Below are 27,719 nucleotides of genomic sequence, written 5' to 3' on the forward strand. Positions count from 1 at the left end.
GGTCTGCAACTGCCTACTGGGTGCCCAGGCCCTGGGCTTTCCCAGGTGGTGCAGGCCAAGGTCATCCTCCACCTCTGTTTTGCCCAGGGCACCCTCCCTGAGCTACAAAGAAATCTGAGATGGCTACTACCTGTGCTGGACTTGGAGATTCCCAGGCAAAGTCAAGCTGTGACTCTAATCTGGCTACAGCTAAGGCTCACTGAAGCCAGCTCTTGCTTGTCTCCTAGGATTCAGGAGACAAGATCAGCAATTCTTATGGAAATAAAGCTTGGGTAGGCCTCTGAGTTGGGTTGGGTAGAGCCTCTGTGGATCTCCAAGGTGGGTCACCCAGTGTTAGCCAGGTTAATGGAGTCTCAGACATGGCACCATCCTGCTGGCTCTGTGGTTGGAGGGCTCACACAGTGAAGGGACAATGGCTTCTGCTCACCTCAATGCCAGACACTTCAGTTTCTCCCTGTATACCCCTGGTGCCCTTCAAGCTGCCACCCTAGTGCTGGAACTCGGAGGGAACGAGTCTGAGTAGGTGAGCCCGTGTGTGGGTTCCCCAAGAGGAACTGCTTAGGTCCAAAAGCCTCCTCTGCCAACTCAATCCCTGCTGGTTTTTGGAGCAAGAAGTTGTGGGGACTTATCTTCCTGGCACTGGAATCCTGGGCTGGGGAGCCTGGTGTGGGTCTGGGACTCCTCGCTCCTGAGATATCACTCCTGAATTTTTATCCACGTGGGTGTGGGACCAGCCTGTTTTGCATCCATGCCCCTCCTACCAGTCTGGATGGGTGTGGTTTCTTCAATTCCCTAGTAGTCAGACTTCCATCCAACTTGATTTCTGACATTCCTGAGTGATGGTTGTTCTATATTTTTAGAATCATGTTGTAATTTTGATGTGGTTGTGCAAAGAAGCAAGCCATGTCTGCCTACATTGCTGTCTTGACCAGAAGCCTTGTAAGCTGAATTTTTATTTCACAGAATGCTATCTCCACTTAAAAGAAATATAGTCAGATTAATTACTGTTATTCATAAGTCAACGGTTGGAATGATTGGCATAAGACAGTGAACCAGTATTTCCCAAATGCCAACCCATGAAGTGTAAAAATCATACATCGTGTGATAGAATCATAGTGAGCTCCAGAGCATTGCCAGGGTCAGTTATAGAGAACTGAGTAAAATTTAACTTTATGTGTCTGATCCCTGTGACTGTGAAATATCATCTCTGCTCCTTGGGGAACCTCCTTCCTCCACCCTCCACTCCACTCCAGGAGCTGAGACTACCTCAGTGAAGGGGCAGGTATGGTCCCTTCCTCCTGGGGCTTTGTCCATGAGGCATGACACGTTTTAACTGGTAATTGCAAAGAGCTGACAGCCCAAACAGGGAAATCCAGAGTTACAGAGAGATTTGTAACTGGTGGGGGAGGGGATTTCTTATTCTATAGGGGACAGGGCAGCCTACCCTGAAGTAGTGATCTTTAAGTTGATATTTGAAGGATGAGCAGATTTTAAAGGAGAGAAAGGAGATGAAGAAAAAGATCAGATCAGAGGTAAAAGAAAATGTGGGTATTCCAGTGTTACTCCATTTCTGAGTGAGGCAAACCAAGGTTCAGGGAGGCCAAGTAACCGCCAGAGGCCACACTGCACTGCAGCCCAGGTCTTCCTGACTGTGGGCTCCAGGCTGTGTTCCTGTTGCACACTGCTCAGCTTTAAGAACTGACAGCACTTGGCAACCATAGCATCTCAGGTCTCCAGGCTAAGAAAGTTTCCTCATGCAGGATTATTGCTTCTCTTTACAAATCCTCACCCAACACCAACCACAGATTATTGGAGGCGATGGCAGAGAAAATTTGACAGCAATCTCCTTTCATTCGGATCTGGTACCCTTGGCAGAACTGAGCCCTTCTGAGGACTTGTGGGCCTTGTGCACTTGGCTGTTAGTTGGCTGAGCCAGGCAGTGCCCTGGCTACAGATACATCGATGAATGAGCCCTGTTGGCCCCTTGATGAGCTCTGAGCTAATTTCTGCAGCTGGAATGACTCCCCTCAGATCTTACTGAAATGTTCCAACAACCTGTGATTCTCAGAGAGCTGAAAGAGTTGCCAAGGTACACACTGCTGAGTTGGGCTAAGTTGGGGGCTGTGGTTGGACTGATCAGGGGACTTAATCTGAGGCTGAGGTTTGGAGTTTAAGTTGCGAGTAGGGTGGTGGCTAAGATAGGGACTGAGATAAAAGTTTGAGGCTGGAGCTAATGCAGAATTTGGTGCTAATTTCATTCCTGGAGTTAGGGCTGTCCAACCTCATCTAGAGGTATGTGAAGAGATAGAACCTGTAGCAATTCAGTTCTTGATCTCTACCCCAATGTCTCTCACCCTTTAGATGCCACCTCAAACTCAAAGTCCTGCCTCCTGACCCACCTGCTTTCTCTGACCTCCTTGCTTTCCCACCTGTATCCTCTACCCATTTCCTGCAGTAGAGGAAAAGAAGGTGGGGGAGAGTCAGTAAAAATGGCCAGAGTCCTTCATGCCTGAGTTTCTGAGACCCAGAATTCTCTAACCTAGATATCCTGTTCCCAGAATTCACACAGTAAATTAAAAGGAGAATTAGGCCTGACCAGTGTGGCTCAGTGGGTTGGGCGTTGCCCCACGATCACTGATTCTGTACCCAATCAGGGCACATGCCTGGGTTGTGGATTTGGTCCTGGTTGGGGCAGATGCACGAGGCAACCGATTGATGTTTGTCCCGCACAGCAATGTTTCTCTCCCACTCTTTCTCCCTCCCTTCCCCTCTCTCTAAAAACAAATCTTTTTAGAGAAATGAAATAAAAGGAGAATTAATGGGGTTGGACACAGGCAGAGAACTATGTAGGTGGCAGTGGTTATGTGGTCAAACTTGCCTCTCCTCCAGGGTGTGTCCCTGTCCTCGCTGCTGCTTTTGGCCTCCCCTTACTTCCTCATTGTTGCCATTTGGTAGAGGGGAGTTTTCCCAGAAGGTCTGCAGGTGCAGTCTGTTGCCTCTCCTCTGCCCCACACCCCCTTTCACTCCCTGCATCAGAATTTCCCAGAATTGTTCCTGTCTCCATCATTGCACACCCAGGTAGGTCCAGAGAAGCCTTTTTCTCTGCTCTTGCTCAGTTATCACCCAAGTCCCTGACATCTGAGCTTCCCCTGGGGCCTCAGTATCTGTTCAGTTTGTAAGAAAAGTCCCAGTGTACTTGAAAAGAATGCACACTTCGTAGTAATGAGTGCAGTGTATTAAATATGTCCATTGGATCATAATAGTACAGCCTGGAGTTCAAAACATCTGTTTCCTTGGTGATTGTTTTGTCAGCTCAATCTATCAATTAGTAGAGAGATGTATTATAATCTCCTACTATAATTATAGAACTATTTGTTTTTGTATTTCCAACATTTTTGTTTAATATACTTTGGGCCATGTTATTCCATGCACATATATTTCATACTTGTGTATCTTCCTGTTGAGTTAGGCCTTTTGTCATTAGGAAGTGACATTCTTTATCTTTGATAACACTTTTTGTTATAAACTGTACTTCATATGATAATCATTTTGGCTGGAATTTGCCTAACATATTCTTTTCTTGATTTTGCTTTTAAACTCTGTTTTAGATGTGTCTCTTGGGCATAGACTAAACTTTATTTCTTATTCTGACTGGAGGTTCTTATCGCTTGACAAGATAATTTAGTCTTTTGCATTTAATATAATCAGCAACATATTTAGACTCAGCACAAACCGTTTACATTGTGCCTTTCCATATCTACCAGTTTTATTTCTTTTCTATCTTCTCCTGCCTCCCTTTAAATGAACTCTTTTTCACTTTTCTCCCTTAATTAGTTTGGAACGTAAAAGTTCTGTTTCTAGGGGATTAACCTAAAAGTACATCAACGGTGGGAAACACTGTCTTTACCCTGCTGCTTCAGATCCGGAAGTGGGACATGACCGCACCCTCGGTCCTGTGCTTCTCTAACCTGCTCCTTTCTGACGCCCAGTGTCTGTGTTTCCTTTCTCTCCTTCATATTTGTTCATTACATTCACCTTTTCAAAAAATAGACTTTTCTTTTATTGGTCATATTTAGATTTTTATATTTATATTAATTTCTGCTTTATAGAAAGATCCTTCCTTCTATTGTGGGGATTTATTTTGTTATTCCTTTTCAAGTTTCCTGAGTTAAAACTTAGCTTATCTCAATTCTGCTGTTTTGTTTTTAAAAATGCCGGAGCGGCTTGCACATCTCCTCCAGGGAGCCGCTTCAGAACATCCCACGACTTCACTGTGCGGTGCTCTCCTCCTTCGTGTCTAGTTGATTGCGCTGCCTTTCCTTTTCTCTTAACGTGATCGAGAAAGATGGTGAGGAAAGTAGATGTTGTAGATCCTTTTTGGCTTTACTTTTGTGTTCATGTCTAACTGTGTTTCATTGCATTCAGAGCATTCCTCCTTTTTAGAACTAGTTGGAGACTTACTGGTGGCCAATTGTCTCTTTTTTTTTTAAAGATTTTATTTACTTATTTTTTTTAGAGAGGGAAGGGAGGGAGATAGATAGAGAGAGAGAGAAACATCAATGTGCGGGTGCTGGGGGGTCATGGCCCGCAACCCAGGCATGTACCCTGGCTGGGAATCGAACCTGGGACACTTTGGTCCCCAGCCCGCGCTCAATCCACTGAGCTACGCCAGCCAGGGCTCAATTGTCTTTTTAAAAAATATATATCAACCCATAAATGTCTTTAAGTCTTGGTCTGTTTGTGCTGTTAACTCCTATCCTGGGTTGCAGATTCTATTTACCTGGGGTTTTCTCTTCCATGAACTGCTCTTCCTCGTGTGTTTGGTGACTCTTGCTTGAGGCTCAGCTTTGATTCATTGTATTTGTTGCTTGTGGATGCTGCTTCTATTCACTGTAATGCATGCAACAGACACCAAGGAGTTTCATCTGAAGCTTTGGAAGCACTCAGCCCATAGGGGTGGTTCTCATCCTGGGCTGTTGCTGGAAGGAGGACGGTCCCAGTAACAACACTGTTTTCCAGCTGAGACAGAGCAACTTGACTGAAATCACACCCTTGTAAATAACAAATCTGCCATATGGCCCAAAGCCCATGCAGTTCTCCCGATGCCCCAGTGCATACCCACTACTTCACAGTGCCAACAAGCACACTCCTCTTCTTAACCCCCAATACACCAGACAACTCAGAATGTTTCATATATTTCTCTTCTTTTTACTCTAAAAATAAAATGGACACTCATAACCTCCAGACTGCAGAAAGTAGCATCGTTTCAATCTACCCACCCCACCAGACATCATTCTACATTCCTCAGGCACCATCCTCTCACTGTCCCTTAAAATCCTGAATGGAAATCCATGAGAAGATGCAGGACACCCAGAAAGGAGAATTGCCAATCTAGCTTTCCTTAGCGGGTGAAGGCATTCAGGAAATATTATAAATTAGGGGAGAGGAGGCTTCTAGCGGGCCCTGCCCAGCTTTTTCTCCCAGACCCAGTGGAAGGGCCTCGTGTACACGTTATCGTCCCATTGGCCAGAATCCATGAAGTGGGCACAGTCCTCACCTCCCCCGAGATCATGTCCATTCCAATTGTCTGGCTGTTGTGGACTCCAGAACCTAAGGACACCAAACAGATGTGAGCCCAGGATGCCAGACCCCCAGCCAATCCAAGGAGCCCATTTTGCCCCTGAACCTGCTGAGCAGAGACAGCAGGACCCAGGGAGAGGCACAGAGGATGGAGCACACATACTCACTGGAAGCCCTTCTCCAGGAACCATCTTGGTCAGTGAGGCCAATCCAGGTGTCCACAGAGGATGTGTGTTGTTGGAGAAATTTCTAGAGAGAAAAGAGGCGGGTGGTGGCTCTTCTTTCTGTATAACAACCAGCTTCCCGAACAAGCTCTCCCAGGCTTCACCTGCTTCTCCAAGGAGCTGACCACCACAAGGTGTGCATTTGCCATCTGGCAGTAATTCTCAGCTTCAGGCTAGGGCGTCCCAGTACTGGAGAACCAGTAGCAGCTGCCTTCATGCTCCAGCCAGTTAACGGGGCAGCAGGTCTTCTGGGAGCCTGAAGGGTGGGTGTGGGGAGGGTCTGAGATGCTGCCCAGTGAAACAAGGGCAGGAGATGGGGCTAGGCACTCCCTGCACTCCACTCACCATTGCTCTTGAGCACAGCCATCTGGCAACTTAGGGAGTTCAGGTCTCTGGCCAGTTCCTGGACTTGCACAACCATATCAGAATAGCCTGGGACACACACAGAAGGACAGCGGGACAGTCCAGGGGGCTCAGCCCTGCATCCTAACTGTCCTCCCACCACATGAGGCCCAGTGGAGGGGCCTGACCTGCTTTGAGTTCCTGCTGCTCTTCAGAGACAACGCCTTGTCATTCAAGCTGCGGGCTGGAGGGGAGGGCAGTCAGCACCCCAGGCTGCTCCCACCCCACCTGTGTCCTGAGAGCCCCACCCTGCCCTGCCCCACCCTGGCACACACATTCCTGGTCCATCTCTCACCTGCTTGCAGCTGCTGCCCCTGGTTTTCTACCACTGCTTTCAGAGATGTTATTGTTTCTTGCAAGCAGCCACCTGGAGGACATGGGGACTCAGTGCTCAGTATTCAGCTCCCCCCCCTCCACCCCCTCATCCCAGTCCAGAGCCCCTTCCAGCCACGCTCACCCTGGACATGCAGTGCCTGGACCTCTGCCTCAGTGTTTGAAGTGAAGTTGCTGTAAGTTGCTCTCAGAGTCTCCAGGTCCCTCTGAATCTTGGAACCTGATCAGACAGACAGCACACTGAGTGCTAAGGGTCATCAGGTGCTTCCTGTGCTGGCACCAAGTGGGGCACTTGACATGCATTGTCTCATTGGGTCCTCACTGCCACTCATCCCAAAGGGACAGGCACTGTTGTCCAAGCTTGCTGATGAGGAAAGTAGGGCTGAGAGAGGTTAGGTAATTTGACTACATCACCCATTATCCACCATGATCATCATTAGTGCTCACATCACTGAACCCCACCCACTATTGCCCCCATTACTGCTCCCCCTGTGACCCTCACCTTTGGATCCAACCACACAGATGCTGACCAGCAGGAGGAGGCTGAGGCCCAGGAAGAGCAGGAAGAGGTGGGGTCCAGAGCAGAGATGCTGTAGGAAGACCTGGGACACAGGCAGCCCTGCAAGAGGAGAGGAACTCAGGACAAGAGGAACTCAGGACAAGGGGAACCAGGACAGGAGAGAGACAGGGGAGGAGGAGAGGCCACAGGGACCTGTCAGGGAGGAAGGGTGCAGGGAAAGCTGGGGGAGGCTGTGGTGCAGGGGATGCCCAGGTCTCTGACCACTCATGGACCAGCACAGTCCTCAGTCACATGGGCCCTCACCCACCTCATGGCACCTGATGGTGGTATGTAAGGCCTTATTATCAGGGCTGGTGGGGGGCAGGCAGACACAGAGAGTTGGGGCAGCCAGGCCCTCAGCAGGCTCATGCTTATCTGTATTTTCAGTTAACAAATGTTTCCTTTCCAAGCACGACTATTCACTCCCCAAGTGCAAACGCTCAGCCCTGAACCAGAGAATGGGCCACCAGGACTACTATGATCCTCCCTGGTCCTGTCTTTTTGACGATCTTGTATCTTCTTCTTGTGGGAATCCTGACCCCTCTGAGTGGAACCCCAGCAGTGCACATGCTGTGCAGATGTGCTATGACAGCGGGTCCTTCTAATCATATTATGAGGGTATTTTGGGAGACACTTTTCTCCTTCTTACCATTTCTAATCCTGTGGGTATTCTTCTCACTCTCCAAGGACTGGAGGTCTTCATACTTCATTGACTTGGTTGTACCCCCTGCAAGACTGTCAAAGCTGAAATGGAAGCAGGGCCAGAGACCAGGCTGGAGCTGAGTAGTGGGAGACTGAGGAGACTGGGACAAGATGGGAGCTGAGGTCAGTGCTGGAGTTGAGGTAAAAGAAGAAGCTCAGGTTGAGGATGAGCCAGGGAGTAGGACTAGGAATGGAATTGGGCCTGGGTTTTCAACTGAGGTCAGAAGTAGGGTAAGGGGTGGTGTTTGGGCTGGGGTATGATCGAGTGTTGGATTGAAAGTGGAGGAAAGTTGGAGCTAAATGTATTACTAGGATGGGTCTACCATTGGGGCTTCAGTGAAGGTTGCATTTCCTCCTATGACCGGGGTCAATATTCATGTTGATGCCATGGATAGAATATGCCCTAAGCTTGGCCCTGAAGTTGGAATAGGAGAGACTTGAGGGTCACCTTGGGGTGGGGCTGGTGTTAAGTTTCAAGTTGACTCTAGGGTTGAAGCTCTCATTGGGGGTTAAAGCACAAACCTGGTTTAATGTTAGAGCTACAGGTGTGGCTAGGCAGAGGGAAGATAGGGCTGGGGATGGGGCTGAGTGTGAACCTCAGTTTGTGACTAAGGTTTGGCTGCCATACTTCAATCCACAACCAGTTAGTGAATTGAAATTCCACTTGGTCATTAAATCTCCCAGCTGCCTTTATATATCTTTTCCTATTTGTCCCACTTGAGACCCACAGTCCCCTCTTCCTGCTTCCTCTGACTCCCTCCCTGTCCCCTTGGTCTCACCTGCATCCAGCCCATTACCTGGCAAAGTCTGGAGGCTGTGATGCTTGGTTTTGTTGGGCAGCAATGAGTAGAGTTGTATAAAATGAAATCCTGGAGAGTGGAGTAGAGGAGACCGAGGGAGGAGTCACGTGAGTGCCTGGAGTCCTGCTGGTCTCTGTGTCTGAAAGCTCAGGAGTCTATAATCTAGGATCTCCCGTGTCCTCGACATTGAGCAGTAAATAATAATTAGAACACAGGCAGGGACTGTGTGTGTGAAGATGTTATATATGGGGCCAGCTTTGATCTCCTCCTCCAGGTGTGTCTGGTCGCTTTCAGCTTCTGTTGAGCTGTCTTGACTTCCTCATTGTTACCATTTTGGTGGGGGGAGTTTTCCAAAAGTGTCCACAGGTGCGGTCTGTTCTTTCTTCTCTTCCCCACAATACTTTCACTTCCTGCATCAGGATTTCCCAGAATTAATGGTGTCTCCACCACTGCACACCCAGGTCCAGGGGAGCCTTTTTCTCTGCTCTTGCTTGATCATAACCTGAGTCCCCTGGCATCTGAGTGTCCCCTGGGGCCTCAGGCAACAACTTTCCCTAGCTTTGGTCTAGCTCACCTCAATACCTAGAAGAAAGGATAAGGTGAGGGAGATGAGGATTCCTAGTCAGAGGGGGACAGTAGGAGCTGGGAACAGGAACAAACTTTTATTGTATACCACATCTATGACCAGGATTTTGCCAGGCACTTGCTGTACATTAACCATTCAGTTCTCACAAGAACCACAGGAGACATTTTCGATGATGGACTGAGACTCAGAGCCATTGCATGACCTGCTCTAGATCTCTCATCTGGTGAGGAAAAGAGCCAGACTTCATGCCTGGTTCCACCTGACACCCTGGTCTGGGCTCTCTGCACTTGCGCTGTCTTCATGAAAGGGGCTCACTTGCATCCTGGAAACTCTGTAGATCTCTCATACACACTATCTTGCCAACACAAAGGAACTTTAGTGTCTTAAAGGTAGAGAAGGAAGCAGATCAATTTTAGATTACATTTTCTATGTAAATGGGATTGTGTTGTGCTATCTGCTTTTTAATTCAATTAACAATGTACCAGGACCATTTCTTGGCATCAGTTCATATAATACCCTTTATCCCTGTCTCATCTTCATTTCGTTTCATAATATTCACCATAACTTGTTTACTAAGATTTCATTATTGATGGACATTATTTTCTTGTTCTGCTTTTATTTGGTATTCTCATTAGTATTTGTCTGACATTGGGGTATAAGCTATTTATTAGGGATCTGCACCTATGAAAAGAAGGGAGAAAAGGCAGAGTGAAAAGTTTGATAGCTGTGAAGACCCCACAGACTTCAGCCAATCCAGCAGGGGGTTCTGGGATTCCAACAGCAGTGCCTGTCACAGCTGTCCTGTGCTGGGCTTTAATACCCATGTTGCCCAGTCACCAGATGAAGGTCACCCCAGCATGGGTATAACCTAATGGGAGAGGGTTGTGAGCACAGGCCACACTCCCCTCACTGGACACCACATCTTCCTGGAGAGGAGGGTCTGGGTAGCTCATCCCTGTGCCTCCCTCCCACAGTACTGCCTTGTACTCCCATGTTAATTGGGGCATAATCAACCATGTGAGTTGCTGAGTCAGTCCCACAGAGAACAGGGTATGTTTCTCCATTCACTCACACATGCATTTAAGCATCCACTCATCAAATACTTATTGGGCATCTACAGTATGCCAGGCAGTCTCCTTCAGAAGACACAGACTTAAGATGTGGACGAACAGACAAAAGAGGCACTGCCCCGATAACATTGTGCTGGGTGATGAAAATGTCAGGATGCTTGAATTGTCTCAGAGGCTCCTTACACTTTCTTTGCTTTTTTGGATTCTTTTCTTCTCTTGTTGTTCTGATCAGTTGTTTTTTGCTTCCTTATGTTCCAAATCATTGATTTGATTCTCAGTTTCATGCACTGCACTGTTGTTTTTCCCTGTAAATTGTTCTTTTTTTCAATTAGTGAATCCTTAGTTTCTGACTGGATCTTTTTTATGCTGCTGATGTCCTCACTAAGTTTCCTTGAGCAACCTTTAAACCAGTGCTTTGAACTCTGCATCTGATAGATTGCTTATCTCTCATTTGTTTATTCTTTTTCTGGAGTTTCATCTATTCTTTCATTTGGGTCATGTTTGTTTGTCTCCTAATTTTGGCAGCCTCCCTGTGTTTGTTTCTATGTATTAGGCAGTATTGTTAAGATGCCTGTCTTGGCAGTGGTGGCCTAATGTAGTTTGTGTCCTGTAAGGTCCAGTGGCACAACCTCCCTATCACACCTAGGTACTTGAAGTGTGTCCTTCGTGTGGGCTGAGTATACTCTCTTCTTGTAGTTGAGCATTGGTTAGATGTTGACTGGTCAATGTGAGGTATTTATTCAGGCCAGTCAGCTGCAGAACTGGCTGTGACCACTGACCATGAATCTCTTCCCTCTGTGGAGAATCAGCTGTGCAGGGGCATGGTGGTGGTGGTGCTCTGAAGTGGTCTGTAGCTGTCCACTGTGTGTGCAAGCTCTGGAGTTTTCTGGGTGGTACAGGCCAAGGTCAGTCCCCACCTGTGTTTTGCAGGGGGCCAACCTGCCTGAGCTATAAAACAATCTGAGAAGGCTGCTACTTGTGCTGGGCTTGGAGATTCCCAGGCAAAGCCAAGCTGTGAATCTAGGCTGGCTGCTGCAAGTGCTAGGCTGGGGGCCACTTTGTAAGAGGTGTGGGAAGCTGGGGGCTATCTGAGGTGTGCTGTTGCTTGTTTGAAAGAATTTAGGAAGTTGTGAAGCTTGAGCCAAGATCAGTTATTCATATGGGAAACTAGCTTGAGTGCGCCTACATGGTGGGTGTGACTGAGTCTCTTGGGATCTCCAGGGTAGGACAAACAGTGTTAGCCAGGTTATGGAGTCTCAGATATGCAACCATTTTTCAGTTCTTTGTTTCCATCAGGGGAGGGTTCAGAAAAGGGAATATCGCCCCTGCCCATCTTTCTGTCTCATGAAAGTTGTGCCCCAGGTCTTGCCTTGATGTCAAAAACTTTAGTTCCTCCCAGTATGCCACTGGTGTCTTTCAAACATTTACCCCAGTGCTAGCTCAGAGAGAGTGAGTATGAATAAGTCTGTGTGGTTTCTTTAAGAGGAACTGCCTGAGACTCCAGAAATTTCTTCCACCAACTCAATCCTGCTGGTTTTTGCAGCCAGGAGCTATGAGGACTTATCCTCCTGACACTGGCACCCTGGACAGGGGGTCTGGTATGGGGCTGGGACTCCTCATTCCTGAGATATCCCTTCCAAATTTTTATCCACCACACATGGGTGTGGGACAGGCTGTTCTACTTCTCCTGTCCTGCTACCAGTCTGGATGGATGTGTTTTATTTTATTCCATAGTTGTCAAACTTATGTTTAACTTGATTTTTGATGGCTTTGAGTGATGGCTTTGAATGATGGCAGTTCTGTGTTTTAGTTGTAATTTTGATGTGGTTGTTCAAGCAGGCAAGCTATGTTTACCTATGCTATCACCTTGACCCTATTTTATTTTTAGAGGGAAGGAAAGGAGAGAAAAAGAGAGGGCGAGAAACAATGATGTGACAGAAAAATGTTGATTGGTTGCCTCTGACCAAAGACTGAACCTGCAACCAAGGCATGTGCCCTGGCCTGGAATCGAACTGGTGACATTTCACTGTGTAGGATGACAACCAAACAACTGAGCCAAAGAAGTCAAGCCTGCACCTTGACTTTTTAAAATAAACAATATTGCATAAACTTCCTTTCATATCAGAAATAAAGACATATTCCAGTAATTTTAGCATCTGTACAGTGTCTTATCTGTTCTCTCTTGGGCAGGAAATGACTGTTGTGTTCAGGGAATGGCAAGGAGGCTGGTGTGGCCAGAGTGGACTGAGCAGGGGAAGGGAGCAGCAGATGGGTGGGAGGGTCCAGGGGTGTAAAGTAACTGGGCATTGAGGGCCACTGGAAAGGACTAGCTTCTAATCTCAGGCCAACAGGAAGTTACAGAAAGCTTTGACACAGGACTCACACGAGGAGCTCACAGGACCTGTAACAGGATCACTCTGCTTGCTGGGTTGTGTGTGACTCGTAGGAAGGGTGGCAGGGATGACAGCATCCAGGCGGGGCCATTGCAATATTCCAGGTGAGGAGCCGTGATGGCTTGGCCAGGGTCATGAAGGTGGGTTGGGGAAAAGGTTCACATTCTGGACGTGTTTTCAAGGTAACACTGCCAGGACTTGCTGATGGACTGAATGAAGGGTTTGAGAGAATGACAGAGTCAAGGATAATGTCAGGTTGGGCTCTTGAGAAACGAGAAGGATGGAGTCCTGGTTCACTGAGATGAGGAAGATTGTGAGACAAGCTGGTTCTGTGGGTGGGATGGGGACATAAGCCTTGTACTGGGCATGTCATGTCTGAACAGCCTGTTGACTGGCTGGATGGAGGTTTATTGAATGGAGGTTTATTCTCCCTCCCACCTGGATTCTTTGGTGAACAATGATAATTTCTTCAAAAAGGTTTAGTCAGTCCCAGCAAGATACAGATGGCAGTACAGAGAAATTTAACTGAAAAGAGTTTAATGAAGGGACATTTATAGAATGTGAACGCCCACCACAGGTGGGGGAAGCCTCCCGTGACTGGACGCAGCAATACTGCTACCATGCCTAGGGGGAAGGCAGAGGAGGAAGGGCCGTGGTACTGGAGCTGTGAGGAGCCCTGGAGCATGGAGGAGGGCCACCTGGAAGGAGCATTAAATGCAGTTCCACCAGAGCCATGACAACTAGACAAGAGCAAGAGAACCAGTACATAGCGGTTCCCTTTTCCTGCCCTCTGAGCTCCTACCAGTGCCCGCCTTCCACTGGAAGCACCCCAGAAGGAGGTCCTGTGGCAAAGGGGTCGTCATGATGCAGTCCATAGTGATCAGTGCCCTGGAGCATAGTGGGGCAGAAGAGATGGAGAGAGCTCTGGAGAGACACCCAAAGAACAACCAGCACAGTTCCCTGTTTTCACCACTCAGCATTTGTTCTTGTTCTTCACTTGGCTGAAGAAATTCATGCCCTCAAACACAGGGGTAAAAACATACATAGTTTATGTGTCATTAAGCAATGCTGATTAATCAGTCACACTCTCAGCTGGAATCTTAATGTAATGCTAGTCTTGACAAGTACACTTCCTATGGGTTAGCAGGGGGGCAGGGGGATTTAATTAACACGAACTACAGTTCTATTGTCTGTTTCAGTAGCTGGGTGTGAGGCATGAAATGGTATACATAGTTTCTTTCCTCCACCCACTTTCCATGGTCCCTTTGTCCTCTGCTAGAAGCTCAGTTTAGCAGGGTTGTTTTTCACTTGGTGGACTGACCGAACTTTCATCCTCCCTCAGCATAAGCCCTCACCAGTTCCTATCTTGCCTGGGTTGCCACTATTTGCCACTGACCATTATTTCTGGTCATAGAAGTACTGAAGCCACTCCAGTAACTCCTCTGGGTTTCAGATATAATCCTCCTTGCCCCAGAATGTAACAAGTCCCCATTTTCACCTTGGTCATTGGGATCAACCTCTTTGTCCAGAAGAACTGTCTCCTCTGCCTGCTGTTGGTTCAGTGGCAAAAGGAGCTTAAATGAACAGGAATTATTCTCAGATATCAATTTTATGGAACAATGACTATGTGCTCATGGAAATACTCTTTTCTTGGGCACTATGGTCCCCAAACTAACTGAACCTGAGATTTCAAGACGACAGGAAGCAAAAAATCCGTAAGTAGATTAGTGAGAGGAAACACTCCCACCTTCAGCCTTGGACCCCAGACTTTGCATTGTCTCCAGGAGATATAGCATCAATATTGTGTACGGCAGGGGTATCAAACTAATTTTCACCGAGGGCCACATCAGCCTGATGGTTGCCTTCAAAGGGTGGAATGTAATTTTAGGACTATATAAATGTAACTACTCCTTAACTAGGGGTAAGGAGCTTGGCACTGTTGCCGCCGGGTAGAAACAAAGTGCCAAGCCAGATAAAACAAGATGGAGGGCCAGATTCAGCCCACGGGCCTTGTGTTTGCCACCTGTTGTCTAAGGCATATTCCATATTCTGTAGAAAAGCACCCCAATCTGTTAGGGTATTATTTCCTAGCAGGTGCCGTAGCTGAATGTTTACACAACTGACCCACTACCTGGTAAAGCTATCCATCTGAGCGCCAGACTCCTGGATGTACCATGGGATCTGTCCATTGCTCACTTCCTTCATCATGAACAGAGTCCCATAGCTGGGGGTGATAGCGTGAGGGATAACATGCTGCATATATGTCCATGAGTGGAGGTGCTGGCAGAAGCATTGTAGGGAAGGAAGTAATATCCATATTCAGAATATGTGCTTATTCCTCTGAGGGCTCATTGCTGCTCCCTTCATGATGCGAGGGGTCCACTGTACAACAGTTAGCCTGTCATAAGGTAAATGGTACCATATCGGGCTCAGTGTCAACCTCTGCTTTGGGCAGGCTGGGCACTCAGCAGCAGCAACAGTCATGTTGTTGAGGTAATAATGTATAGCCTCTATCCCTAGTAACTCATGGTAACTTTTTACATGAGTTAAAAAGTCAGCTCAACACCAGGTAGATTTGACTGGCATTCCCAAATAGGTCATGTGACCCACTGGTTACCCAGAGCCACTTCATCCATGGCTGTCTTTTGATAGGCATTGACAGAGGATATCTTCTGTCAATATCTTCATCCTCTATGCCTGTTTTGAAATATGCAGCCTTACATCTTTTCTCTCCAGAACACTCAAAACTTTCCCAATCTTGTTCTTCCTGAGGCCCTGACCAGCTAGTGAACTCATTAAAGCACTACCCATAAATCAGTATGGATCCATATTTCAGGCCATAACTCCTTCCACCTAAAATAGACAACCAAATACACTGCCCAAAGATCTGCCTTTGGAGAATTCCCTTCACCATTGCCTTTCGAGGCATCCCCTATATAAGGCTGTACTGCAGCAGCCAGACACTTGTGCGTAGTTGCTAGCACAGCTTGAAAAGCCATCTCAAACCAGGACTATGGTTTTTAACTCTTTTGTTAGCTGATCATATGGAACTGCCCATGAGGTCCTAGGGGTGAACTGAAGAAGCTGCAGCAAAGCATCAGGAACAGGTACAATGGAAATGTCACCACCTACCAGTGCAATAGTGTCCTCTGGACTCATCTTGTATGTAGGAAACATTTTTTTAAATAATTTATTGCAACCCACATTTAATGCATTGTTTTGATTTTCAAATAAAACCCAGATTGTGAAGGAGATTTTAGGTTGCTTAGTCACTTAAATTTTAGTTAATTATGTATTGAACCTCAAGCCCTAGGAGCAACCCAGGAGCTGCTTTTTCAATAGAAAATGGTGCTAAACAAAAGAGGGCACCATTTTATTCCAAAATCCTAGGGGTTTACACTGTGATTCCCACACTGCTATTTGCCAGAGGCTCTATGTAATACCCTTACTTAACCTTAGAAAGTTCTAATACTATTGGGTCTGCTTGGTTGTAAGGTCTAAATCATAGAAAATCTTACCTTCAGTCTGGGTCTGGTACAAGGCCTTTTCTTGCTTTAGACCTATTGTAACCCTGTAGCTTACAGGCTATTCAGTTACTGGCTCACAACAACAAACCCACATGTGCTACATATTTTCTCAAAAATTCAAAGACATTCAAAGAGTCTTGCCTCTTTCCTCATGAGGGGCAGTGCAAGTGTGGCAACTTGATCCTAATATTTGAAGGTCAGTCTAACAGACCCAAGACCACTGAGTGTCATCAGAGTTCATGGCGCTGCTCCAGCATGCGTGTATCTGACAGACATCAAGGGTGCTTGCTCACTCTCTCCTTCTGGTCTGGTGAAATTAGTATAATGTTATTAATATACAATTGTACCATGTATTTTGTACAACAGCAAGGTGATACAAGTCCCAGATGCCCTCCAGACTATATCATGATAAAGAACAGTGGAGTCGGCATAGAGCTGACATAGCCCATCTATTGTGATAGAGAACAGTAGCTTTGACATAGGCAAGACAAGGAGTGTGCACTGCTGTGCTTTCCTGTGAAGGCAAATTGTTTCTCATTATCTTTGTTAACAGAATTTTTCTTTACAAAGCATTTGATAAGTAAATACCTGAATCTTAGGTACCAGTGAATGTGTTGAATTGTTTCAGTAAAGATCATTCATCTTGAGCCTTATTTACAATTGTATCACATCTTAGTGAAGTTTTATAATTGTTATCAGACACAATTTTCCTAGACTTTGGCAGTCTAGCATCACATGGCTCTAGATTTGCTGGCCACGCCACAGAAGGTTCATTACGTTCATTGCTACTTCATGTTCACCTATTTAAAATGAATCAGGACGGGTCAGCCTTTTTTTAGTGATCAAGGAAATTGTTTTGAGATTATTTATGATCACAAGGAGGCTTTTAGAAAAAGTGTCCAAAACTTAAAGCTAGGCAAAATACAGAATGAATGTCTATATTGTACAATTATCTAAGAGACACACTCAAGAATCATCTAACTCTTTAGGGGAAATATACTTTTTTAAAAATATATTTTATTGATTATGCTATTACAGATGTCCCATTTCCCCCCTTCTCTCCCCTCCCCCCTGTACCCCCTCCCACCCACATTTCCCCCCTTTAGTTCATGTCCATGTGTCATACTTATGAGTTCTTTATTTTCTACATTTCCCGTACTATTCTTGCCCTCCCCCTATCTATTTTCAACCTACATTCTATGCTACTTATTCTCTATACCTTTTCACCCTCTCTCCTCCTCCCATCCCCCTGATGCTAACCCTCCATGTGCCCTCCATTTCTGTGGTTCTGTTCCTGTTCTAGTTGTTTACTTAGTTTCTTTTGGTTTTGCTTTAGGTGTGGTTGTTAATATTTGTGAGTTTGCTGCCCTTTTACTATACATGTCTTTTCTTTATCTTCTTTTCTTAGATAAGTCCCTTTAGCATTTCATAAAATAGGGGCTTGGTGATGATGAACTCCTTTAACTTGACCTTATCTGAGAAGCACTTTATCTGCCCTTCCATTCTAAATGAGAGCTTTGCTGGATAGAGCAATCTGGGATGTAGGTCCTTGTCTTTCATGACTTGGAATATTTCTTTCCACCCCCTTCTTGCCTGTAAGGTCTCTTTTGAGAAATCAGCTGACAGTCTGATGGGAACTCCTTTGTAGGTGACTGTCTCCTTATCTCTTGCTGCTTCTAGGATTCTCTCCTTCGTTTTTACCTTGGCTAATGTAATTATGATGTGCCTTGGTGTGTTTCTTCTTGGGTCCAACTTCTTTGGGGCTCTCTGAGCTTCTTGGATTTCTTGGAAGACTGTTCCCTTTGCCAGATTGGGGAAGTTCTCCTTTATTATTTGTTCAAATACGTGCTCAATTTGTTGCTTTTCCCCTTCCGATTCTGGTACCCCTATAATTCGGATATTGGAACTTTTAAAGATGTCTTGGATGCTCTTAATCTTTTCCGCAATTTTTTGAATTCTTATTTCATCATGCTTTCCTGCTTGGTTGATTCTATCTTCCTTCTGGTCCACTGTATTGTTTTGAGACACAGTTTCCTCCACTTCACTATTGCCTTTCCTCCGCATATCTTCCTGCATCTCTTTTATGGTAACCTGCATCCTTTCATCTAAATTGCGCCCAAAATCAATCAGTTCTGTGAGCTTTCTGATCACCAGTGTTTTGAACTGTGGATCTGATAGATTGGCTATTTCTTGGTCGCTCAAAAGGATGAGCCCTGGGGGACTGATCTGCTCTGTTGAAAACATATTTTTCCCCTGTCTCTCCTTTTTTTTTTTTTTTTTCTTTTTCCGGTCTGGTTGCTCTTGTTACGGTGAGGGGCGGAGCCTTAGGTGTTCACCGGGGCTGGGCACCCCAGTCACTAGATTGTAACGTTATATGTGAGGGCGGGGCGGGAGTGGGAGTGGGACGGGAGAAAACAATGGCGATAGTTCCGTTCTCCTGGACTCAGAACCTTGTCTGGGCTTCTGGGCTGCGAGTTCTGCCCTGGTCCACAATCGCTACCCCTCTGGGTCTGCCAGCAGCAGCTTGCGTACTCAGGGATCACCGCTGCGTTCTTGCGCCCCGATGGCTGTCGAGCGGATTTCGAGCCAAACTTTCCCCGACCTCCGCGAGCCGCCAACCCTAGCCTGCCCTGCGCCTGCCCGGCTTGTCTCTCCTACCAGTCCGGATGAACGCGTCTACTTCAACTTCTTGGCTGCCTGACTTCCATTCAGATAAATCCTCTGCCGGATCTGGGTGTTATTCTGATTGTAAATTATTGTTGTAAATTATTGTTTTTCTAGTCTTGGTTGTACGAGGAGGTATGCGTCCACCTATTCCTCCATCTTACCGAAAGTCACAATCCCGGGAAATATACTTTTGTTTAACTTACATGTAATATTGATTAGCATATGTTAAAACTCTGTAATAAAGCTAAGAGCAAGGCAAATTATTCTTGTCCAATAGCAATGCAAATGATTTCCATTTGGTAGAAAAGATTACCCCCAAATTACAGGCTTATTGCCCAGTAGAGTAAGTAAGAAAGTTTTGCATCTAGTTTAGGAGTGGTATTCTAGTGATCTTTTTTCTACTTCTAACAATATTCCTGTTTATGATATATTCCCCTTTATTAGCTCTACTGTGCTATTGACTTCCTAATTAATAAGTTAAATACATTTTAACTTACTTTAAAAATAAAATGAGCAAGTTGGAATATATACATGCAGGAAAACATGCAATAAAATGTTTTGACATAATTTTCTCTGATCTTTGGTTCTATAATGACACCTTTAAATGCAAGAAACTAGTATTTAAGCAAAATTTCTAGAACTAACAAAATAATTTGTCAACATGCCTGAGTAAAGGTCATTATAAAATATTAGTTATTTTATACCAAGGCTCTCATTCTGTGACCTTGACCTCTTTAAGGTCCACGAGACCTAGTTAGGGATCCACAAGGTCAAAATTACTTTTCCAATAATGCTAATAATTCAAAGTGCCCCCCATGATTCTGGGAGGAACTAAGTGGTTAATTTTCAGCATGTGTCTGGCACAATCCCCACCATAAATTTGATGCTCAGTAAATTTTGTTCCTGTCCCAGCTCCTCCCTTCCCAATGTGGCCATGAACCCTGCTCTCCTTCCCCTCTTTTCTCCTTTGGATAGGGCAAGGGGAGCTGGGCCAGAGCAGGAGGAGTGTGATGGCTGAAGCGCCAGAGGAAGGTCAGATGGCAGGGACTCGGGACAAGGCTGAACAAGGGCAGGCCTGGGTGTGCAATGGTGGAGACACCAACAATTCTGGGAAATTCAGATGCAGGAAGTGAAAGGGGGTGTGGGACAGGGAAGAACAAACAGACTATACCTCTGATCCCTTCTGATCCAGACACATCTTCCGAGAAATAAAAATGAGGAAGTCAAGAAAACTGAAAAGAAATGAAAAGGGAGAAGACACACCCTGGAGGAGGAGACCAAAGCTGGCCCCATATATAACATCTTCATGCATGCAGTCTCTGCCTGTGTTCTGATTATTATTTACTTCCCAAAGTTGAGGACATGGGAGATCCCAGATTATAGACTCCTGAACTTTCAGACACAGGGACCAGCAGGACTCCAGGCACTCATGTGACTCCTTCCTTGGTCTCCTCTACTCCACTCTCCTGGATTTTGTTTTATCCAACTCTACTCATTGCTGCCCAACAAAACCAAGCATCACAGCCTCCAGTCTTTGCACAGGTAATGGGCTGGGGATGCAGGTGAGACCAAGGGGACAGGGAGGGAGTCAGAGAAAGCAGGAAGGGGACCATTGGTCTCAAGTGGAATGAATAGGAAGAGATACAACAAGGCAGTTGGGAGATTTAATGACCACATGGAGATTCTATTCACTTGACTGGATTTGGCTTTAAGTTGGTAGCCAAACCTCAGTCACGAACTGAGACTCACACTCAGCCCCATCTCCAGCCAAATTCCAGTTTTATCTTCTTCCCCCAACCAGGTCACACCACTAACTCTAATACTTACCCAACTTGTCCTTTAACTCCCACCCAGAGCTTCAACCACAGAGTCAACCTGAATATTAATACCAGTCCCAACCCAAAGTTGACCCTCCAGCCTGCTCTTTTCCCAACATCAAGGCCAAGTTAGGCCACACTCTATTCATGGCATCAACATGAGTATTGACCCCAGTCCTAGGAGGAAATGCAACCTCAATTGTAGCCCCAATGATAGCCCCATCATACTAATAAATTTAGCTTCAACTTCACTTCAGTCTTCACTAACACTCAACCTTATCCTGGTCCAAAGATCAGTTCTGACCCTGCTGCTGACCTCAGCTGCAAACCCAGGCCCAATGCCATTCCTACTTCTAAGCCCTGGCTCATCATCACCCTGAACCTCTCTTACCTCATCTCCAGGCCTGACCTCAACTCCAATCTTGTCCCAGCCTCCCCTGTACCCTAAAATTGAGCCCCAACTTGGCGGCCCCATCCCTGCCTCCATTTCAGGTCTGACACCCTCAGAGTGAGTCCTAGCATGTCGATGAATTATGAAGACCTCCAGTCCTTGGAGAGTGAGAAGAAAAGCCAGGGGTTTAGAAATGGTAAGAAAGAGAAACGTGTCTCCTAAAATAACCTCGGGAAATGTTTAGAAGAGCCTGCTGTCACGGCACATCTGCAAAGCATGTGCACTGCTGGGGTCCACACACAGAGGGGTCAGAGTTCCCATAAGAAGAAGATTCAAGACCCTTAAACACAGGATGGGGGTGGAATACAGTGGGCATGGTGGCCCATTCTCTGGGGGAGGGCTGAGAGTTTGTACTGGGGAAGTGAATAGTTGTATTTGGAAAACATTTGCTAACTGACAATACAGATAAGTATGAGCCTGCTGAAGGCCTGGCTGCCCCAACTTTCTGTCTGCCTGCCCCCTACCAACCCTGATGATAAGACCTTACATAACACCATCAGGTGCACCAGGGACCCATGTGACTGAGGACTGTGCTGGTCCATGAGTGGTCAGAGGCCTGGGCATCCCCTGCACCACAGCCTCCCTCAGCTGTCCTTGCACCAGCCTTCCTTGTTGGCAGGTCCCTGTGCCCTCTCCTCCTCCCCTGTCTCTCTCCTGTCCTGGTCCTCCTTGTCCTGAAGTCCTCTCCTCTTTCAGGGCTGCATGCATCCCAGGTCTTCCTGCAGCACGTCTGTTCTGGATCCCGCCTCTTCCTGCTCTCCCTGGGCATCAGTCTCCTCCTGCTGGTCGGGATCTGTGTGATTGGATCAAAAAGTGAGTGTTCCTGTATTGGCAGAGGGGGACAATAGTGGGGTTCAGTGATGTGGGCACTGATGATGATCAGGATGAATAATGGGTAATGTAGTAAAATTATTTACCCTTCTCAGCCTTACTTTCCTCATCTACAAGCTGGGACAACAACAGTGCCTGTCCCTTTGGGTTGGGTGGTAGTGAGGACCCAATGAGACAATGCATGTCAAGTGCCCCGCTTGGTGCCAGCACAGGAAGCACCTGATGACCCTTAGCACTCAGTGTGCTTTCTGTCTGATCAGATTCCAAGGTTCAGAGGGACCTGGAGACTCTGAGAGCAACTTACAGCAACTTCACTTCAAACACTGAGGCAGAGGTCCAGGCACTGCATGTCCAGGGTGAGCCTGGCTGGAAGGGGCTCTAGACTGGGATGAGGGGCTGGGGAGGCAGTGCAGGGATGGGAGCTGAATCATGAGCATTAAGTCCCCATGTCCTCCAGGAGGCCATTTGCAAGAAATGATAACATCTCTAACAGTGGAGGTGGAAAACCAAGGGAAGCAGCTGCAAGCAAGTGAGGGACCTTTCAGGAGTGTGTGTGCAAGTGTGGGGTGGGGTGGGGCAGGGCTCTCAGGACACAGGTGGGGTGGGAACAGCCTGGGGTGCTGACTGCCCTCCCCTCCAGCCCGCAGCTTGAATGACAAGGTGTTGTCTCTGGAGAGCAAGCTGGAGAAAGAGCAGCAGGAACTCAAAGCAGGTCAGGCCCCTTCTCCCCTCCACTGGGCCTGTTGTGGTGGGAGGACAGTTAGGGTCCAGGGCTGAGCCCCCTGGACTGTCCCACTGTCCTTCTGTGTGTGTCTCAGGCTATTCTGACATGGTCGTGCGAGTCCAGGAGCTGGCCAGAGATCTGAAGTCTGTGAATACCCAGAAGGCTGAGCTTAAGAGCAATGGTGGGTGGTGTCCAGGGACTGCCTAGTCCCATCTCCTGCCCTTGTCCCACTGGGCAGCATCTCAGACCCACCCCACACCCACACTTCAGGATCTCAGAGTATGGGCTGCCCTGTTAACTGGTTGGAGCATGAAGGCAGCTGCTACTGGTTCTCCAGAACTGGAAAGCCCTGGACAGAGGCTGAGAAGTATTGCCAGCTGGAGAACTCGCACCTGGTGGTGGTTGGCTCCTGGGAAGAACAGGTGAGACCTGGGAAGGATTGTTTGGGAGGCTGATTAGACTACAAAGCAGACACTACCCACCTCTTTTCTCCCCAGGAATTTCTCGAGCAACGCACATATCCTGAGAACACCTGGATAGGCCTCCATGACCAAGACGGTCCCTGGACATGGGTGGACGGGACAGACTATGAGAAGGGCTTCCAGTGAGTATGTGTGCTCTATCCTCTGTGCCTCTAACCTGGGTCCTGTTGTCTCTACTGGGCAGGTTAAAGAGCAAAATGGCCTCATCAGATTGTTTGGAGATCTGCCTTCCTGGGCCCACATTCATTTGGTGTCTTTAGGTTCTGGAGTCCATACCAGCCAGACAATTGGAATGGACATAGGATCGAGGGAGACGAGGACTGTGCCCACGTCACAGGTTGTGGAAGATGGAACGATAACATCTGCACCTGGCCCTTCCACTGGGTCTGTGAGAAAAAGCTGGGCAGGGACAGCTAGAAGCCTCCTCTCCCCTAATTTACAATATTTCCAGAATGCCTTCACCTGCTGAGGAAACCTGGATTGTCAATTCTCCTTTCTGGGTGTCCTGCATCTTCTCATGGATTTTCATTCAGGATTTTAAGGGACAACAAGAGGATGGTGTCTGAGGAATATAGAATGATGTCTGGTGGGGTGGGTAGATTGAAACGATGCTACTTTCTGCAGTCTGGAGGTTATGAGTGTCCATTTTATTTTTAGAGTAAAAAGAAGAGAAATATATGAAACATTCTGAGTTGTCTGGTGTATTGGGGGTTAAGAAGAGGAGTGTGCTTGTTGGCACTGTGAAGTAGTGGGTGTGCACTGGGGCATCGGGAGAACTGCATGGGCTTTGGGCCATATGGCAGATTTGTTATTTACAAGGGTGTGATTTCAGTCAAGTTGCTCTGTCTCAGCTGGAAAACAGTGTTGTTACTGGGACCGTCCTCCTTCCAGCAACAGCCCAGGGTGAGAACCACCCCTATGGGCTGAGTGCTTCCAAAGCTTCAGATGAAACTCCTTGGTGTCTGTTGCATGCATTACAGTGAAGAGAAGCACATCCACAGGCAACAAATACAATGAATCAAAGCTGAAGTCAATCTTGGCTCATACTTTCCTTTGGGTTATGGACTTTCCTAAAATCTCTAAGGTTCGCAAACCCAAACACATAACATCTGGCCTTGGCATGCCCTATACCTCTTGCTAAGTAGCCCCAGGCCTGACATTAGCAGCAGCAGTAGGCCTTGGTTGGCAGCTTGGTCTCTCCCAGGGGCCTGCAAGCCTAGCACAAGTGCACCTATTTGCAGGTCAATTTGTACCTAGGCTAAATGGTCCAGGGCAGGGATTATGGGTGACTGACCTTTGCCTGCACCTCCAGGGAGGCCCCTGAGCCAGATCACCAGGTGTCCAGCTTCAGACTACACTGGATCACCATCCAATCACCTCCATGAGCAACACATTCAAGGGGAGGACTCAGCAGGCACCAGAGCCCCAGTGGAGCAAGTCTTGCTTTGTCCTCCTCACATCTGTAGCCAGTACTGGAAGCTGGTAGGCCTGGGGGTAAATCTCTACCACAGATGTGCTAACAGCAATCAAAGCTCAAGTACAAATAAGGGACAACACAGCTCACATGCTTGGGGTGGTGCCCCTGGACAACTTGGCTTGGGTGACCCAGGCTGTTGTGCCACTGGGCCCCACAGGACATCTGCTATATAGGGCCACTCTGCATAGACTGGGAGATGTAACAGCTCTACCTAATACATAGGAACAAACACAGGGAAGACGCTAAAATAAGGAGACAAAAAACCTGTGCCAAATGAAAGAAAAGAACAAAGCTTTAGAAAAAGAGCTAAACTAAATGAAGATGAGCAATCTTCCAGATGCAGAGTTCAAAACACTGGTTATAAGGATGCTCAGTGAGAGCATCTCAGTGAGAACTTTGAACAAAGAAACAGGAAACAAAAATAGAGATAAAAACATAAAAAAGAACCAATCATAAATGAAGAATACATCAAACTCATTTTCACCAGGGGCCACATCAGCCTTGCAGTTGCCTTCAAAGGGCCAAGTGTAATTATAGGACTGTATAAGTGTAACTACTCCTTAACTAGGGGTAAGGAGCTTGTTGCTGCCACAGGGTAGGAATGAGGTGAAGGGCTGCATTTGGCCCATGGGCCTCGTGTTTGACACTTGTGCACTAGAGGGAATCAACAATAGACTAGATGAAGCAGGAGATTTGGAGGAAATTTGGAAGACAAGGTAGCAGAAATGACCCAATCAGAAGAGCAAAAAATAAAAAGTAAGATTTTAAGGAACTATAGAATACCATCAAGAATATCAGCATTTGTATCATCATGGTACTGAAAGGAGGAGAGAGAGAGCAAGGAATTGAAAACTTATTTGATTAAATAGTAGGGGAAAACTCCCCTAACCTGGCATAGAACACAGATATACAAGTCCACTAAGCACAGAGTCCCAAGCAAAATGAACCCAAAGAAGCCCACACTAACACACATCATGATTAAAATGCCAAAGGTAAAAAAAAGAGAGCATCCTAAAAGCAGCAAGAGGAAATCAGTTAAATACCTTGTAAACAGTTAATTACAAGGGAGCTCCCATATGACCATCAGCTGATTTCTCAATGGAAAATTGGCAGGCCAGAAGAGATTGGCACAAAACATTCAAAGTGATGAAAAGCAAGGATCAGCAATCAAGATTATTCTACCCAGCAAAGCTATCATTTAGTGTTAAAGGACAGATAAAGGAGTTCCCAGACCAAACAAACAAACAAACAAACAAATAAAAATAAATCTAAAGGAATTCATCCCCACCAAAACAGTATTACAAGAAATGTTAAAGGACTTCTTAGATTGTGATGGAAGGATACTTGACTTGTACACCTGAAACCTATAAAATTTTATTAACCAATGTCACCCCAATAAATTCAATTAAATGTTAAACAGAAGAAAAAGGTAAAAGTGTGAATAATATAATGGTTACAACTACATAACTAGAGACTTCCAGACAAGATGAAGGCATAGGTAGATATACTCTCCCTCCTCACAAAACCAAAAGAAGGACAACAACAAACTTAAAAACAAAAAATAACCAGAACTGCCAGAAAATTGAACCGCATAGAAGTCCAACAACCAAAAAGTTAAGGAAGAAACATTCATCCAGGCTGGTAGGAGGGATGGAGAGGGGCAGCCAGGTAGGAGAGGACTCATGGCAAGGAGGTGGCTGGAAGACCAGGCAGTCCCATATTTGTGTGCAGATAAACCAGGAGAAACAACTAGGGAGCGAGACAGACTGCACAACCCAGGGTTCCAGCATAGGGAAATAAAGCCTCAAAACCTCTGACTGTAAAAACCAGTGGGGGGTTGTGGTGGTGGCGGGGGGAAACTCCCGGCCTCACAGGAGTGGTCACTGGAGATACCCACAGGGTCCTAAAATGTACACAAACCCACCCACCCAGGAGTCACCTCCAGAAGGGCCCAATTTGCTTGTGGGTAATGAAGGAAGTGACTGAAAGCCAGCTGAGAGTGGGGCAAGTGGAATCATTCCCTCTCTGACCCCTCCTCCACATACAGCACCACAACACAGTGAAGTGGGTTGCCCCACCCTGGAAAATAGCTAAGGCTCTGCTCCTTACACTGTAACAGGCGCCCTGTGACAAAAAAAAAAAAAAAAAAAAAAAAAAGGACCAAATGAAAGAACAAATTAAAGCTCCAAAAATAGAACCAAGCAATGAAGAGATAGCCAACCTATCAGATACACATTTCAAAACGCTGGTAATCAGGATGCTCACAGAATTGGTTGAGTATGGTCACAAAATAGGGAAGAAGTGATGGATATGTAAAGTGAAATAAAGGAAAATATGCAGGGAGCCAACTGTGAGAGTAAGGACACTGGGATCAAATCAAAGATTTGGAGCAGAAGAAAGAAAGAAACATTTGACAGGAACATAATGAAGAAACAAGAATTCAAAAAATAGGGAGAGGCTTAGGAACCTCCAGGACAACTTTAAATGTTCCAAATCCAAATCATAGTGGTGCCAGAAGGAGAAGAAGAGCAAGAAATGAAAAACTTATTTGACAAAATCACAAAGGAGAATTTCCATAATCTGGGAAAGGAAATAGACTTCCAGGAAGTCTGGGAAGCTCAGAGTCCCAGAGAATTTGGACCCAAGGAAGCACACACCAAGGCACATCATAATTATATTACCCAAGATTAAAAATAAGGAGAGAATCTCAAAAGCAGCTAGAGAAAAAGAGAGAGTTACCTACAAACGAGTGCCCATAAGACTGTCTGCAGGTTTCTCAAAAGAACCTTGAGGGCAAGAAAGGGCTGGAAAGAAGTATTCCAAGTCATGAAAGGCAAGGACCTACATACAAGAATACTCTATCCAGCAAAGCTATCATTTAGAATGAAAGGGCCGATAAAGTGCTTCCCAGATAAGGTCAAGTTAAAGGAGTTCATCATTACCAAGCCCTTATTATATGAAATGTTGAAGGGACTTATTTAAGAAAAAGAAGATGATCAAAACTATGAGCAGTAAAATGACAACAAATTCACAACTGTCAACAATGGAACCTAAAACAAAAACAAAAATGAACTAAGCAAACAACTACAACAGG

General features: G+C 46.3%; 2 protein-coding genes across 2 annotated transcripts in view; one reads left to right on the top strand and one right to left on the bottom strand.

Annotated features, from left to right (window-relative positions):
* LOC114515002 (C-type lectin domain family 10 member A-like) overlaps positions 1-23,833 on the top strand; it is a 47,483-nt gene extending 23,650 nt beyond the window's left edge. The window contains exons 6-10 of the mRNA XM_036033146.1: positions 22,583-22,654; positions 22,761-22,847; positions 22,937-23,088; positions 23,164-23,270; positions 23,409-23,833. Coding sequence (XP_035889039.1) covers positions 22,583-22,654; positions 22,761-22,847; positions 22,937-23,088; positions 23,164-23,270; positions 23,409-23,565 — 575 coding nt within the window. The 3' untranslated portion in view covers positions 23,566-23,833. The remainder of the gene's footprint in view (positions 1-22,582; positions 22,655-22,760; positions 22,848-22,936; positions 23,089-23,163; positions 23,271-23,408) is intronic.
* Positions 5,939-8,174, bottom strand: LOC114515336 (C-type lectin domain family 10 member A-like). The gene is given in 8 exon segments (XM_036033152.1): positions 5,939-6,060; positions 6,150-6,236; positions 6,335-6,358; positions 6,361-6,390; positions 6,502-6,573; positions 6,664-6,759; positions 7,042-7,158; positions 7,748-8,174. Coding segments are annotated over 8 exon segments (570 nt in total). The 5' UTR covers positions 7,809-8,174; the 3' UTR covers positions 5,939-5,977.
* Positions 23,834-27,719: the final 3,886 nt, after the last annotated feature.

The sequence above is a fragment of the Phyllostomus discolor genome, chromosome 8 (genome assembly GCF_004126475.2).
Source record: "Phyllostomus discolor isolate MPI-MPIP mPhyDis1 chromosome 8, mPhyDis1.pri.v3, whole genome shotgun sequence".
Classification (NCBI taxonomy): domain Eukaryota; kingdom Metazoa; phylum Chordata; class Mammalia; order Chiroptera; family Phyllostomidae; genus Phyllostomus; species Phyllostomus discolor.